Raw genomic sequence first — 16942 nt, forward strand, 5'->3', positions numbered from 1 at the left:
AGCTTCTGGAAGTCAACTCTCCAAATGGTCTTCAATTACCTGAAGATGTGGATATTATGGGCACTCCCTGGAAACTTTACATTGTGATTCAGTGGTGGTTGCAAAGCATTTGGATGTTCATTCATTAGCATTCCTTTCATAGAAACATAGAAAATAGGAGCAGGAGTAGGCTATTTGGCCCTATGAGCCTGCTCCGCCATTCATTATGATCATGGCTGATCATCCAACTCAGTAGCCTGTTCCCGCTTTTGCCCCATACCCTTTCATCCCTTTAGACCCAAGAGCTATATCTAACTCCTTTTTGAAAACATTCAATGTTTTGGCCTCAGCTGCTTTCTGTGGTAGCGAATTCCACAGGCACACCACACTCCGGGTGAAGAAATTTCTCCTCACCTCAGTCCTGAAAGGTTTACACCGTATCCTTAGACTATGATCCCTAGTTCTGGACTCCCCCACCATCGGGAACATCCTTCCTGCATCTACCCTGTCAGGTCCTGTTAGAATTTTATAGGTTTCTATGAGATTCCCCCTCACTCTTCTGAACTCCAGCGAATATAATCCTAACCGACTCAATCTCTCCTCAAACGTCAGTCCCGCCATCCCAGGAATCAGTCTGGTAAACCTTTGCTGCACTCCCTCTATAGCAAGAACATCCTTCCTCAGATAAGAAGACCAAAACTGCACACAATATTCCAGGTGTGGCCTCACTAAGGCCCTGTATAATTGCAGCAAGACATCCCTGCTTCTGTACTCGAATCCTCCGGCTATGAAGGCCAACATACCATTTGCCTTTTTTACCACCTGTTGCACCTGCATGCTTACCTTCAGCGACTGATGTACGACAACACCTGGTCTCGCTGCATATTTCCCTCTCAGTTTATAGCCATTCAGATAATAATCTGCCTTCCTGTTTTTGCTACCAAAGTGGATAACCTCACATTTATCCACATTATACTGCATCTGCCATGCATTAGCCCACTCACTCAACTTGTCCAAATCAACCTGAAGTCTCTCTGCATCCTCCTCACAACTCACCCTCCCACCCAGTTTTGTGTCATCTGCAAATTTGGAGATATTACATTTAGTTCCCTCATCTAAATCATGAATGTATATTGTGAATAGCTGGGGTCCTAGCACTGATCCCTGCAGTACCCCATTAGTCACTGCCTGCCATTCGGAAAAAGACCCATTTATCCCTACTCTTTGTTTCCTGTCCGACAACCAATTTTCTATCCATCGCAATACAATGCCCCTAATTGCATGCGCTTTAATTTTACATGCTAATCTCTTAAATGGGACTTTGTCGAAAGCCTTGTGAAAGTCCAAATAAACCACGTCCACTGGCTCCCCCTCATCAACTCTACTAGTTACATCCTCGAAGAATTCTAGTAGATTTGTCAAGCATGTTGTTTAATGTCACCAGTGCTTGGACAGCCAAATGTGTGCAGTTGATGATACCCTGACCGAGAAATTGGTTGACGTCGTGAGAATGGTACAGTTGCTCACCAAAGCATCCAGTTTAGCAGGTGGTGTGTGTGTGCACATTCTGAGTCAGAAAAAGCTAAAACATTAATTAAAAAGTTAAAGCCAGAATAAAGAGGCATCTCGGACGCATTCCTGAAACAGCCCTTCTACATATAAAAACAGGGGCTTAACTCCTGTTTAAAGCCCCCTTTGAAAAATTAGTTTGCCTTGAATGTAGCCAGATCTGGGCCAGCTGCATTCCGGAAAACACGGTTTACATGTGGCCTAACCAGCAGTCCTGAGAGGGACCCGGAGGTCACCAACAAAAAAAGTTTAAAAAAAAATACATGCTCCATTGTAATGCTGAAGACCTTTACTGCTCCCACATGGCCCCTGCTTCTCAATTGCCACCTCCCTCTCCTGATCGACCCTACCCCACTTCTTGGTAACATCCCTCCATCTCATGCGTACCTCTCTCTTCGATTACCTCCCTCTTCTCCCAAAATGCCCCCATTCTTCCCAAACATCCCCCTGCCTCTCAATTGTCCCTCCCTCCCAATCACTTCTCCAAACGCCAACTGCACCAACTCCCTCAGCCCCACCTCCCCCGCCCAAGGAGCTAGTGATGGCTGCTGCCTATGATGCAATGATCTGAAATCCAATGATAACTCACCAGTGGGGTGGACACCCAGATTGTGTCCACAGCTCACCGGTCTTATTTAATTGAGATTCAAGGCCCAATATTGGGTGCGCCTTCAACTCACCCATTCTGGCACAAGGATTGTTCACTGTTGATGTCTTTTGAAAAATATTTCCCTGCTGTTGCGTGCAGGTGCTGATTTTAATGTATTTATTAGCATGTCAAAGCAGGGAATCTATATTCTGGGTAATGCAGCTCTGGACTGATAACTGATTGAATCTTGCCAAGTCTCCTGCCATTATCCGGATGAAGCATTTAGTGGAAATAAACTGTGCCATTGCCACTTCTACCATTTATGGGACCAGAGATGCTGCCACATATAATCCCAGGAGATGGCACAATTTACCCGTGGCTTGAATGCTGCGGCTAGTCTTTTAACACATTAATCCTCAGTGGAAATGGTTCTGTCGCCAGCAGTAGACATTTTGCCAAGGACAATAATGAGTCTTGGTGGTCCTTATAGCCTCAGACTTTTCTGGCCCTCCACTGCTATTCCTCCTCTCCCTTTAGAAAAATGAAACATATTGATGCACAACTGACTGAAAAAGTAGAACACAGGAACAGGAGGCCATTCAGCCCCTCGATCCTGTTCCACTATTCAATTAGATCATGGCTGGAGTTGCTCTTTGTAATGCCACTTTTCTGTTTGGTGTTGAGCTATCCAAGATTGAACTGCAACAACTCGCCAAGGTTACTGCAACAATATCTCCCAGCCCCACTATCTCCACCATCAATTAAGATAAAAGCAGCAACATCAATGGAACACCATCACTTCCAAGCTCCCCTCAAAGTCACACACCATCCTGGCATGGGCTATGTATCATTGTTCCTTCATTATACTGGATCAAACCCTGAAATCCTACTTAACATCAGCATAGGAACACCATCACCATCACGAGCAATAAATGCAACCTCTCTGCATTGCCCACATCTTGTAAGCGAATAAAATCAGGTAGTTCTTTTCTCACTTACCTGCAGATTCTTATAATGTACAGTACTGCGGCAATGGCTTGTCTTTGCTGCTTCCTCAGTAATGTAAAAGAGGCCACAGAGCTTGCAGTAAAATCCTGTTCTAGCTTCCACAAACTCAACACCTGAAAAATGAGAGCCACCAATTACAGAACATGTCTGTTAAAATACCACCCATGAACAGGAAGGTTCAGGGGCCTTTCTAAAATGTGGAATATAGGAACACAAATATTAACATTTCAACTTTTTCTCTTTGAACTTCTATGAGTTGAAGGATTCTAGTGCTTTTCTTAATTCATTCCATCTACTGTTTAATTTTTCACCTTAACATGAAAAATACTTTGAACGGAACTTTCCTGAAAGCTTCACCGGTAAAGGAGTCCAACAGATCACAAAGCACCTTGATTTCTTGCTTAATGCAATTAAGTTGATCTGAGCCTAGGTAACAGTTGGGGTGTTACAGTTGACCTCTCAACACTCCTGGGCTAGGGAGAGGAAAACTCAGCCATAATGGGGATGGAGGGAAGTCATGGTGAAGACAAGGTAATTTTATATAAATGTGCAGTAAATTGTTGGACATACTCAGAGAGTCCAAAAGAATAGCTGGTTTGTAAAAATGTCTAAATATATGCTGATACAGGTGGTCACACATCATCTACACTATTCTAGGAACCACTCGAGTGGTTCCAGCATTTCTTGTTTTTATTTCAGATTTCCAGCATCCGCAGTATTTTGCTTTTATCTACACTATTCTACCCTGACATACAAATCTTCAAAACCCTTTAGCAGGCCACACATTAACACAAACCCTTTCTTCTTGCAGGACAAGCTAGTAATAAGAAGAGATGTGTACAGGAAGAGGAGCACCATCATTTCAAGTGTTGCCCCAACAGAAGAGACAGTTAATGATCTAGTGAGCGGAAGGCAGGTCTAAAACATCGTAACTGGCGAGGCCGGGCATTTGGCTCATCTTACCCTCCTTTTCTCTTCTCACTGAACTCACACACACATTCTGACACTGCTTGGAGCTGCCATTCATCATCTGTTACTTCCAACCCTTCCCATTCACTTTTCTTTACAAGTCGTGGGCTCAGTGAGAGCAGAGGAAGAAAAGTACATTCCTCGTGAGAGATTGATATGTGAAATCTAGAGCCCAAAACCCATTTTCCCTGGGCACAACATGGAGTCATGAGTTAAATTTCTTCCCCCAATCTCTGAAACATGACCTTCATTCTAGAACTCCCCTTTCAAAACTGTGCTTTGAATATGGATCTCAAAGGTAACATTAAGCAGGAACTTGCTTAGATTTAATTGTTTCAAACAAATGCTGACAGTTGCACTACATTAACTGTTGAGAGCTCCCGAAGTGAACAGTATTCAAAAAAATCTGTTATAATACAACAAGATATCTTGACAGAGCAGCACCAGTACTTACCTAGAGGGATGCTAATGTTGTAGAAAACATTGTCCTGCTCCCATGGTAATTGAGGTTGTTGTATATTTGGCAGTTGTTGATTGTTTCCAGCTGATTCTGGTATTGGCTGGCTTGAGTTTTCTGAATTAAGAAAAGTAAAAATCAAGACAGCCACTACTTGACTCTGCTCATTCATTAGATCACTCGAATAGCGGTAAGTGGCAGCACATAAAATGCTACTTGCCACAAGACAGCATGCATTTTAATTAACTTTTGTTAATTAATTATAATCAAATTATAAAAGACATATTTATAATGAATGACCATTGGAAGGACAAAATTGTTACAGTTATTATGTACTGATATATATCATTTGCAAATAACTGGATTCTAGTCAGATTCTTTGTGTGACAAGATGGTCCAATTATCTTGGATATGCCATTCTTTGTTTTTGCATACTGGTGTCCTATCTGATGAATTAAATGTTATGTCAAAACGTTAATCTCACTTGGCTAAGATCGCCACTGTTCATGAGCATGGAACAATTATATTATTTCCTGCAGGAAATGTTTTGGAAGACTATGGGCCCTGACAACATCCCAGTAGTAATGCTAAAAACATGCGCTCCAGAACGAGCTGCCTCTCTAGCCAAGTTGTTTAGGCAACACTGGGATCTACCTGACAAAGAGGAAAATTACCTTGGTATTGTCTGCCCACAAAAGGCAGGACAAATCCAACCCAATCAATCACCAGCCGATCAGTCTACTCTCAGTCATCAGCAAAGTGATGGAAGAGGTTATCAATAGTGTTATCAAGCAGCACTTACTCAGCAATAACCTGTTCACTGATGCATAGTTTGGGTTTCACCAGGGCCACTCAGCTCCAGACCTCATTACAACCTTGGTACAAATATGGATAAAAGAACTGAATTCTAGAGGTGATAGTGATTACCCTTGGCAGCAAGGCAGCATTTGACCGAGTGAGGCATCAAGGAACCCTTATAAAATTGAAGTCAATGGGAATCAAGGGGAAAACTTTCTACCAGTTGAAGCCATACCTAGCACAAAGGAAGATGATTGTGGTTGTTGGAGGCCAATCATCTCAGCCTCAGAATATTGCTGTAGGAGTTCCTCAGGGAAGTGTCCTAGGCCCAACCAACTTCAGCTGCTTCATCAATGACCTTCCATCCATCATGGGGTCAGATGTGGGGAATTTGCTGATGATTTCACAGTGTTCAGTTCCATTTGCAATTCCTCAGATAATGAAGTGGCAAGTAACATTCGTGCCACATAAGTGCCAGGCAATGATCACCCCCAGCAAGAGAGTGTCTAAACAGCCCCCCGTGAAATTCAACAGCATTACCAATGTCGAATCCCTCACCATCAATATCCTGGAGGAAATAAATGGACAAGCCACATAAATACTGTAGCTCCAAGAGCTGATCAGGGGGTGGGTATTTTGCAGCATGTGACTCACCTCCTGACTCAGCAAAGCCTTTTCAGCACCTACAAGGCACAAATCAGGAGCGTGATGGAATACTCTCCACTTGCCTGGACGAGTGCACCTCCAACAATACTTAAGACATTTAACATCATGCAGGACAAATTATCCCGCTTGATCAGCGCCCTATCCACCATCTTAACCATTCACTCTCTCCATCACCAATGCACCGTGGTTGTAGTGCGTACCATCTACAAGATGCACAGCAGCAACTCATCAGGGCTTCTTCAGCAAACCTGCAACCTCTACCACGCAGAAGGACAAGGGCAGCAGACATATGGAATCATCACCACCTCCAAGGTCCCTGCTAAGCCAAACAATATCCTGACTTGGAGGTATATTGCCTCGCCTTTATCGTCTCTGGGTCAAAATCCTGGAACTTCCTTCCTAACAGTACTGTGGGTGCACCTACACCACACAGACTGCAGCGGTTCAGGAAGGCAGCTCACCACCACCTTTTCAAGGGCAATTAGGGATGGCCAATAAATGCTGGCATTACCAGCGATGCCCACATCCCATGAATGAATAAAAAACGTGTTACAAAATAAACAGAAAGTACAATTGTCTACAAAATGTGGAATTAAGCTGATGAAAAGTGTAAAATGTGTCAGATTCTATTGAAATTTTTAGATGTCCATCAAACAATATAGAGGAAGCCTATATCTAGCGGGGATCTTTAACACTGCATTGTTCTTATGCTGAATTGGACTTCAGGGTCATTAAAATCAAAGATTGAATAATAAAGGAACAATTCATTTAAGGATGAAAACAGCTTCATATACATTGGCCTGGATTTTACATTGCTGCCGCTGGCCATAAACTATGGTGGTCCGCACGTGTGGACCACTCGTTGTGGAGCCGCCGCGATATTAAACGCGGCAGCTCATTTAAATGACTGGGGCGGATAGCCCCGTCCCCCGATGATATGGAGGGGCGGGCGGTCTATCCCTGGCAACAGGGTCAGGCACCATTGCGCAGTCGCTGGTGCCATTTTTAAAGGGCTTCAAGCCCTTCCATTTCGTTTACATATTTAAAGATATAGGAATTTTAAATTTAATTTTAATAATTAAATAAATGTTTCTAGCCCCTTTCCCACACCCCCAGTAACCATACACTTCATTCCTTGCCCTCTTCCCCCCCAAAATACTCATCTTGTGTACCTGACCTTCCCCCCAACAAAGTTCACAACTTTTATCTTTAACCCTTCACACCGTCTCCTACACCAACCATATTAGTTTGACCCCGCTCCCCCTCTCCTGTAATGAAATACTTACCTGCTCCCCAATCCCTACCAGTGTCCTGCATTGGATCTCCAAATGGAGATCCGAAGGCACGGAATGCCGGCCACCGGCAGGAATATCGGAGCTGGACGGGCGGGAGGAGCGGGTAAGTTATTAATTCATCAATTTGCATTTTTTAAATTATGTAAATGCCTCTCCCGGAGACATTTTCTGGCACCCCCCACACCCGCCACAATCCCCGACGTTGGGGGGACCTGTAAAATCCAGCCCATCAAGTCCTATTAGTTTTCGAACTCCATTTTACATTTTTGATTTGATTCTAGTTCCAGCTAGTTCTGCCCAATTATTACATTGTCATTGTCAATAAAATCACCTTGCATTGGTATAGCGCCTTTAACGTTAAAAAAAATTCTCCAATGACTTCAAAGAGACAGAAGGAAAAAAATGGTTGCCAAGCCAAAGGAGAAAATCATCAAGGGTTTAGATAGAGTAAATAAAGAGAAACTGTTTCATATGGGTCGATAACCAGAGGGCATAGATTTAAAGTAATTATCATAAGAACCGGGGAGTGTGGGAATCTGGTGCCAACATAACTCAAGGAAAGTGAGCAGGATTTGTTGCAGGATAGGTTATTAGCTTCAAATTATTGGAACAGCTTAAGTTTAAGAGAGGCTGGCCAGGACAGCATTCGAATAGCCATTCTAAATGTGACCAAGGTATGGATGATGGTTTCAGTTGAAGATGGGATGATTTGGGACAGAGGTGAGCAAAGTTCGAGAGGTGGAAGCTACCAGTTTTGGTCCTGAGAAGGATATGGGGTTGGAAGCTCACCCCAGGGTCAAATAGGGTGCCAAGGCTGTGTACAGTGTTTCAGCCTGAGTCTGCCTGAAGTCTCCCCAGAATGCAATCAATTAATAATCATAGATTTGACAAGAAGTTGCCCTTTTATGTTAGTCTCACAGTAAAAACCCTTGAAAAAAAAGATATTTTGTTGAATGAGGTGTAACTGGATTTTTAATGACATACTAAGTTCATAATTACTGCTGAACAGCCTCAGTGGCCCTGAAAAACTAATTTTATATTTGTGGAATGTCAAATTTCTCCATTATGATAAAAAGAATCCACTTATTTTTAAAATAATTTTAAAACTTTTTTTCTGATATTTCTGCTTTTTTCTTAATCCCATATTTATGTCCTAATTATTTATGTCACCTTCTGTAAAATGTAATTAAGAGTGAAGGACAATCAATGCTTTTTACTTCCTAGTTTGCGGTTTATGAGAGTACTTCAATGTGATTGGCTGCTTACCCTGCTTGATGACATCACTGTTGCTGGATGCCTTGTCTTGGTGCCAGATTCAAACCAATGTTGGAAAAGGGGAAACTACACCACACAGATCGTTAGATCTTTGTGGCAGCTTTCTTCGAGGTCAGCGGCGAATGCCTTCGCTTCTCCACTGACTCTGAAATCTAGGCCTTCGTCCTTACAAATGTAAATCCCAAGACTGGGATTCAGACAATTAGATTTGCAATGAAAGGTTCAATAATCTGGCATTGTACTTACTGTGCCAACATCAGTAGCATTCAGGATGCTCAAATATTAAATGTTATACAACATATACTAAATTTTATAACCCAGAACTACGGGAATGTAGCAAGAACAAGTTTTGTTTGCTAAATAAATACAATATTTTTGAGTGGAACAAAAGTACTATAATCAAAAAGCTAGATACAAAATTCAGGTAAGAGAAATTGACTTCATGTACCTTTACTAAATGCTTCTGAAGAATCTTTCTTGAGTTCAACAGTTTCTGGACTTCTGCTGCTGAAGCTTGGCACTGATTCATCAGTTCTCTGAGTTTCTAGTATTTCTTCTGAGAAGTGTTTCTGGTGCAACTTCGCATCAGTTTCATAAGACACACTAGATGTGCACTGGTTCTCTGCATTCAAATACCCAATGGATTCACTGTCACTTAACACTTTGTCCATTTCACAGTTTTTACAAAGCACAGGACTGTCTGGTTGCTTATCATTAATTCTCAGATTCTGTTCAATTTCATTCATCGAATTGGATGTTATTTGAGAATGACTCGCAGATTCTGTTCTGAACCGGTCACTGCCTGGAGAAGCAGTTGGACTCATTGGTCTTAGCTCCTCAGGTGAAGTGCTACGATGATTGTCACTGGGGTGTTCACAGTCAGCAATTGTCTCTTTTGTTATGAGATCGTCTTTGCTTGTTTCCATGTTTCCATCCTGTTCGGTTTGAATGCAGCCACTCTCCTTGATCTCAGCTATCTCTAGCTGTATCTCCATTAAATGTTCTTCCTCTTCTCCCACCTCATCCACAGTCACAAAATCCTCCATGCTGCCAGAATACCATACTTCTCCTTCAGCTTCACTTCCACTTTCCCAAGTTGAGCTCTGTACAAGAATGTGAATTTTAGCAAAGATATTATTAAATGTAAAGGTCAAGCCAAGAAACATAGTGGGCTGGATTTTACTAGCCCCCCGACACGGGGGACGTGGCAGGGGAGCCTGGAAAATACTTCCGGGAGAGGCCCACCGCGCTCCCTGCGCTGAGAAGGCCCCACCCCATTTTACTGGGGGTGGGGCCTCGCAGCAGCCCCCTCGCCTCTCGGTGATGACAACTTAATTTAAATATTTAAATAAATTTTAATGAATGCATAATTACTTACCTTGTCGCGACGGCCATCCCATGTCAATATTCCGGCCAGTTGCCTGAACTACCGTGCCTTCCGATCTCTGTTCAGAGATCTGAGGTGGCACACTGGTGGGGAGGGGGGAGGAGTGACATTGTCAGGGCGGGACGGGAGCGGGAAAACTCTTCCTATTGGTTGAGGGGATGGTGGGAACGGGTTGAAGGTAAAGTTACTAAAGTTTGGGGGGGAATGTTAGTGATTGGAAGAAAAGTTTTTTGGGGGAGAGGGCAATTAATAAACTGATTAGTCATTGGGAGAGGGGATTGGAACTTTGAATAAAATTTTAATTGTAATTTTTGAAAAACTGTGCCTTTAAAAATTTAAATGCCTCGGAATGGCCTGAAGCCCTTTAAAAATGGCGTCAGCGCCTGCGCAGTGGGGCCGGATGCCGTTGCCAGGGATGGAGCACCTGCCCCATCTAAGTCACCATGTCAGGCGTTCTGTCCGCTCCATGTCCCCAACAATGACACATCTCACGTGTGCGCCGCGCTGTTTTTGAAGCTCGCTGCCAAGGTCGGTGGCGAGCTGTAAAAATGCAGCCCAACATACTGGAGCTGTGATGGAAACTATGCCTGCCAAATTGAAACATATTCATTTTGTCATTTCATTACTTGAACCCTTTTGCTGGACATTGCGCAGAACTTGTTTTAAAAATACCACATATTTGGACAGTTGAAACATGGCTGCACATTTGCATTCTGACAGCCAGTTGAATAGAGAGACAATGGAAGTGCTCACTGATTCAATGAACAAGATTGGTCTGGGCAATCATGATAATCAACCTTCTTTGTCTGTTAAGAGCCAGAGCTTCACACCCCACCAAGTGTGACCAGAGATCTTTGAGAATCAACAACACTCGCAGAAGATGCTGTTTCAAACACAGAGATGGTCACATGACTTACCTGCTGGCCAGACTGGGAACTGTTTGAATTGTGCCTCACAGAAAAGTTTGGAGCAGGCTGCAATTTGAAGACCAAAGAGAAGGAAGTTCTCTCTCCCTGTCTCTCTCTCAAGCAAAATCTCAGGGACCCATGGAAGCAGCTTAAGCCTCAAGACAGAAGACCTCTTCAATCTTCTGGTACCATAGAAGCAAGTTTGAATGTGTGCACTGGGGTCCAGCGAGAACTGCAAGACCTCAACTCCAACCAAGGACTTTACATCCAAACCAAAAGACAGTAACTGAATTCTATTTATTGCCATTCCAATTTAAACCTCCCCCTTTAATTCTTTCTCCCACTCTGTATCTATTTGTGTGTGTTTTTATTTAGTATGCGTGATAACATGGTTGCTTCACGTAGTTTAGTAATTTTAACCGAGTTAAAGTGATAAGGTTAATAAACTTACATCTTTCTTGTTTAAACCTGAGAAAACCTGTCTGGTTGGTTCAGTTACAATTACAATTAGAAAGCAGTGAGCAAGGACTCACTGAGGGGTTAAGCTAAAAACACTGCATTTTAGAAGTTAAACCCTGTTACGGCCAAACCAAGAAAGGGGCCAAGAGAGGAGCCTGAGACCCTTTCCTCATCTGGCCGTAACAGAGCACTAATACACTATCAAGTCCTATCGCTCCATGATTCTCCGTACATTGAGTTTCTGATCTCAGCTCCATTGGAGGCCAGGTGCTACTTCAGGGTGAAGGGTAATCATCCCCAAGTTGCATTCTCACACCAATAGAGACCCGTATCAGAGCGGCCATGGTGGAGGTCTGGCAGTAGGTGACCTGGAGATCCACTTAGTCAAGCACAGTTTATGGTGTAGGAAGACTAGAGAATCATAGAAAAAAAATCATAGAATCAAACATCTCAGAAGCAGGCCATTCAGCCCATCTGTCTGCGCCGGCTCTTTGAAAGAGTTACATCATTAATTCCACTCCTCTGCTCTTTCTCCGTAGCCCAGCAAATTTCTCCTTTGCGAGGATATTTCCAATTCCAAAGGATGAGAGAAAAAATAAATCTCACCTTCAAAAATATCCAAAGGATAGCCATAGAAATACGTCTCTTGTGGCCTAATAAAACAGCTGCTAACATTGAATTCACAATAAATTAAACAAAGTATTTGAGATTTTTTTTGTTTATTTTGAACATTAGTATGTAGTTTCTGCAAAATGTGATCTAGGAAATGCATTTGTTTAACTTTTTATACTATCATAAGAATCTGAATATGATTAACATTTAAATAGTTGTATGGTATAAATAGAATTTGTATCAACTCACATATTGGGCTGGAATTTATACTTCCGCCGCTGTAATCAGCAGTGGATAAGAAAAATGGCGGTCTGCCTGTGTGGACCGCATGTTGCAGAGCCACCGCAATATTCAGTGTGGCGGCTCATTTAAATAGTCGGGGCAGACCGCCCACCCCGATGACATGGAGGGGGCGGGCTGTCTGTCCTCGGCAATGTAGTCTGCAGCCTTTGCGCAGGCGCTGACGCCATTTTTAAAGGGCTTCAAGCCCTTCCATTCAATTTAAATATTTAAAGAAAGAGGTTACCAAAATATTTTAAAACATTTAATTTGCCCCTCTTCCATCCACCCAATAACCATGCAATTAATTATTTGTCTCTTCCCCCCTCCCTGAAACACTTCCTTGTCCACCTGACCTTCACCCCCCCACCAAGTACATAAACTTTAAACTCTAACCCTTCCCACCATCCCCTAAACCAATGATATTATTTTGACCCCGCTCTCCCCCCTCCCGCACTGAGAAACTTACCTGCTCCCCCCTGCCCACCATTGCTCCACCTCGGTTTCCCGGACTGGGGATCTGAAAGCGTGGGAGTGCCGGCCACCAGCACCAATATTGCAACGGGACAGTCGGCGGGAGCGAGAAAGTAATTTATTCCTTCATTTAAATTAATTAGCATATTTAAATTTGGCTCCCGTCGCTGAGTGTCGGGGGTGGGTGGGGGCAGGCCGCCACGAGGCCCCACCGCTGCCGGCAATATCGGACTGGGCCTTCCCAGCGTCAAGGCCCGTGGCGGGCCTCTGCTGGAGGCATTTTTCGCCCTCCCTCCCCCCCCCTATCGTCACGACCCCCGACGTTGGGGGGGGGGGGGTCTGTAAAATTCAGCCCATTGTCTATTCTTACATATAGATAACCCCCAAAATTGTGCCCCATCTCTAGGGGGGAAATAACATGCATATAGACCTGAACTTAAACTTTTTTGTACTTAAAAAGAGTGGCCTACATTTGTCTGTCATATCTCACAGGCTGCCCTGGAGCTATAAATGCATCCAGTCATGTTGGTGATCAAAGGTTTCCTCACATTATTGTCTCTCAGTAGTAATTTGACCATCCTCAATTATGCAAAAAAAAACAATTATCTATTGATAACATCAATTTTGTTTAAGAACACAAACTGTACAGCTCCTTTTCTTCAAAACTTCCTCATTTTATATTCTCTCCCCTTTATATTTCTGGTTCACGTGCTTTGACTGAACCATGAGGACAGGCAAACCGCTCGCTGTTAGACATCTGCTAAAGTTGCTCTTGTTCTCCAGACTAGAGATGAACAACACCAGCCTGGGTGTGTGAAGGAATCTGGCCATAATGCGGGGTTATAAGGTTAAAAGAGTAATTTTCCTGTGAATGAGGTATTAACATTTTTTTTAAAGGGTTCATCTTCCTAAAAGGTTAAAAATGTTCATCTCTAATATATTAAATGGATATGAGCCTCTGAGGAAAAAGCTTGCCTCATTGTAGAACCATAAAAGGCAGCTTCTGATAAGAGGGATTCGCTGCTAATGTCACGAACCTCACCACATTGTAAAACATTGATAACACAGTTTTTCAAATTGTCATGAAAACTACCACAGTATAATATTTGATAAGATGGTTTTATGCTATTAGCTGTAAACCACAGCCAACTGAATTTTTGACAAAGCTAACCAAACCCAAAAAGTGAATTATAATCTTGAAACACTGTTAGATAACTAATGGAAAAGTGACCATTACGAGGCTCACAGCTTGGCTTTATTAACTATCAAAGATACCTTACCTAGAAATTAATAATTATACAACATTTCTTAGGAATCAAAGAGGATGAACCTTATCTAGAAATTAACAATTATGCAGCCTTATTTGGGAAATAAAGGGGGACAAACTTACTCACAGTTGAGGTAACACCCCCATATGTAAGAAGTTATGCAACTTAAAAAACAATACAAATATTGGGAGCACACATTGGATTTTTAGATTCGTTGGACTCACTCCAGCATCTCTCATGGTAAAGGTATGACTATTGGAGTAAGGTGCTGATAATTCTCCCCTTAACTGGGATAGTGGTATCTCTCTTACTCTGTAGTCTTTTACTCAGGGATTTCAGGTAAATATTACTTTAATAATTGATAGATATCCATGAGGAGGCAGTGGTAATGTCACTGGACTAGTAATCCAATGCCTAGGCTAATGCTCTGGGGACATGGGTTTGAATACCACCACAGCAGATGGTGAAATTTAAATTCAATTAATAAATCTCGAATTTAAAAAAAGCTAGTCTACTGGCAACCATGAAACCATTGTCGATTGTTGTAAAAACCCATCTGGTTCACTAATGTCCTTTAGGGAAGGAAATCCACTATCCTGACCTGGTCTGGCCTACATGTGACTCCAAACCCACAGCAATGTGGTTGACTTTTACATGCCCTCTGAAATGGCCTAGCAAGCCACTGAGTTGTATTAAACTGCTACAAAGTGTAAGAAAAGGAATGAAACACGATGGACCACCCGGCATCGACCGAGGCACCGGAAACGACAACAGCAAACCCAGCCCTGTCGACCCTGCAAAGTCCTCCTTACTAATATCTGGAGGCTTGTGCCAAAGTTGGGAAAGCTGCCCCACAGACTAGTCAAGCAACAGTTGGGATGAAGTTGCCTTGGGAGTCCTCAACATTGACTCCAGACCCCATGAAGTCTCATGGCATCAGGTCAGACATGGGCAAGCAAACCTCCTGCTGATTACCACCTACCCCCCCCCCCCCCACCCCCCACCTTGACTGATGAATCAGTGCTTCTCCATGTTGAACACCAATTGGAAGAAGCACTAAGGATAGCAAGGACACAAAATGTACTCTGGTTGGGGAACTTCAGTGTCCATCACCAAGAGTGGCTCAGTAGCACCACGACTGACCGAGCTGGCTGAGTCCTGAAGGACATAACTGCTAGACTGGATCTGCGGCAGGTGGGGAGGGAAAAACTTACTTGACCTCATCTTCACCAATCTATCTGTTGCAGATGTATCTGTCCACAACAATATTGGTAGGAGTGACCACCGCACAGTCGTTGTGGAGATGAAATCCTGTCTTTGCATTGAGGTTACCCACTGTCACGTTGTGTGGCACTCCCACTGTGCTAAATGGGATAGATTTCGAACAGATCTAGCAATGCAAAACTGGGCATCTGTGAGGCGCTGTGGGCCATCAGCAGCAGCAGAATTGTATTCAACCACAATCTGTAACCTCATGGCCCGGCATATTCCCCACTCTACTATTACCATCAAGCTGGGGACCAACCCTGGTTCAATGAAGAGTGCAGGAGGGTATGCCAGGAGCAGCACCAGGCATACCTCAAAATGAGGTGTCAGCCTGCTGAAGCTACAAAACAGGACTATTTGCATGCCAAACAGCAGAAGCAGCATATGATAGACAAGGCTACGTTATCCCACAACCAACAATCACATCTAAGCTCTGTCCTATCACATCCAGTCATGAATGGTGGTGGACAATTAAACAACTAACAGGAGGAAGTGGCTCCACAAATATCCCCATCCTCAACTATGGGGGAGCCCAGCACATCAGTGCAAAATACAAGGCTGAAGCATTTGCATCCATCTTCAGCCAGAAGTGTCGAGTGGATGATCTATCTCGCCCTCCTTCTGAGGTCCCCAGCATCACAGATGCCAGTCGTCAGCCAATCCAATTCACTCCACATGACATCCAGAAAAGGCTAAAGACACTGGATACTGCAAAGACGATGGGCCCTGACAACATTCTGGCAATAGTACTGAAGACTTGTGCTCCAGAACTAACCATGCCCCTAGCCAAGCTGTTCCAGTACAGCTACAACACTGGCATCTACCTGGCAATGTGGAAAATTGCCCAAGTATGTCCTGTATACAAAAAGCAATTACAGACACAATTACCGCCCAATCAGTCTACTCTCGATCATCAGCAAATTGATGGAAGGGGTCGCCATCAGTGCTATCAAGCAGCACTTCCTCAGCAATAACCTGCTCTTTGACGCTCAGTTTGTGTTCCTCCAGGGCCACTCAGTTCCTGACCTCATTTCAGCCTTTGTCCAAACATGGACAAAAGAGCTGAACTCCACAGGTGAAGTGAGAGTGACTGCCCTTGACATCAAGGCAGCATTTGACCAAGTATGCAACCAGGAGCCCTAGCAAAACTGGAGTCAATGGGAATCAGGGGAAAACTCTCCACTGGTTGGAGTCATACCTAGCACAAAAGAAGATGGTTGTGGTTTATGGAGGTCAATAATCTCAGTCCCTGGACATCACTGCAGGAGTTTCTCAGGGTAGTGTCCTAGGCCCAACCATCTTCGGCTGCTTCATCAATGACCTTCCCTCCATCATAAGGTCAGAAGTGGGGATCTTCGCTGATGATTGCACAATGTTCAGCACCATTCATGACTCCTCAGATACTGAAGCAGCCCATGTCCAGATGCAGCAAGACCTGGACAACATCCAAGTGTGAAATGTAACATTCGTGCCACACAAGTGCCAGGCAATGACCATCTCAAACATGAGAGAATCTAACCATCTCCCCTTGATGTTCAATGGCACTACTATCGCTGAATCCCACACTATCAACATCCTGGGGTTACCATTGACCAGAAACTGAACTGGACCAGCCACATAAATACTGTGGCTACAAGAGCAGGTCAGAGGCTGGGAATTCTGTGGCGAGTAACTCACCTCCTGA

At 43.6% G+C, this 16942-nt stretch overlaps 1 protein-coding gene across 1 annotated transcript in view; it reads right to left on the reverse strand.

Annotated features, from left to right (window-relative positions):
* rbm20 (RNA binding motif protein 20) overlaps positions 1-16942 on the reverse strand; it is a 231325-nt gene that overhangs the window by 17713 nt on the left and 196670 nt on the right. The window contains exons 11-13 of the mRNA XM_068053005.1: positions 9054-9708; positions 4569-4688; positions 3137-3258 (exon numbers count right to left, since the gene is read on the reverse strand). Coding sequence (XP_067909106.1) covers positions 3137-3258; positions 4569-4688; positions 9054-9708 — 897 coding nt within the window. The remainder of the gene's footprint in view (positions 1-3136; positions 3259-4568; positions 4689-9053; positions 9709-16942) is intronic.

The sequence above is a fragment of the Heterodontus francisci genome, chromosome 20 (assembly GCF_036365525.1).
Source record: "Heterodontus francisci isolate sHetFra1 chromosome 20, sHetFra1.hap1, whole genome shotgun sequence".
Lineage (NCBI taxonomy): Eukaryota > Metazoa > Chordata > Chondrichthyes > Heterodontiformes > Heterodontidae > Heterodontus > Heterodontus francisci.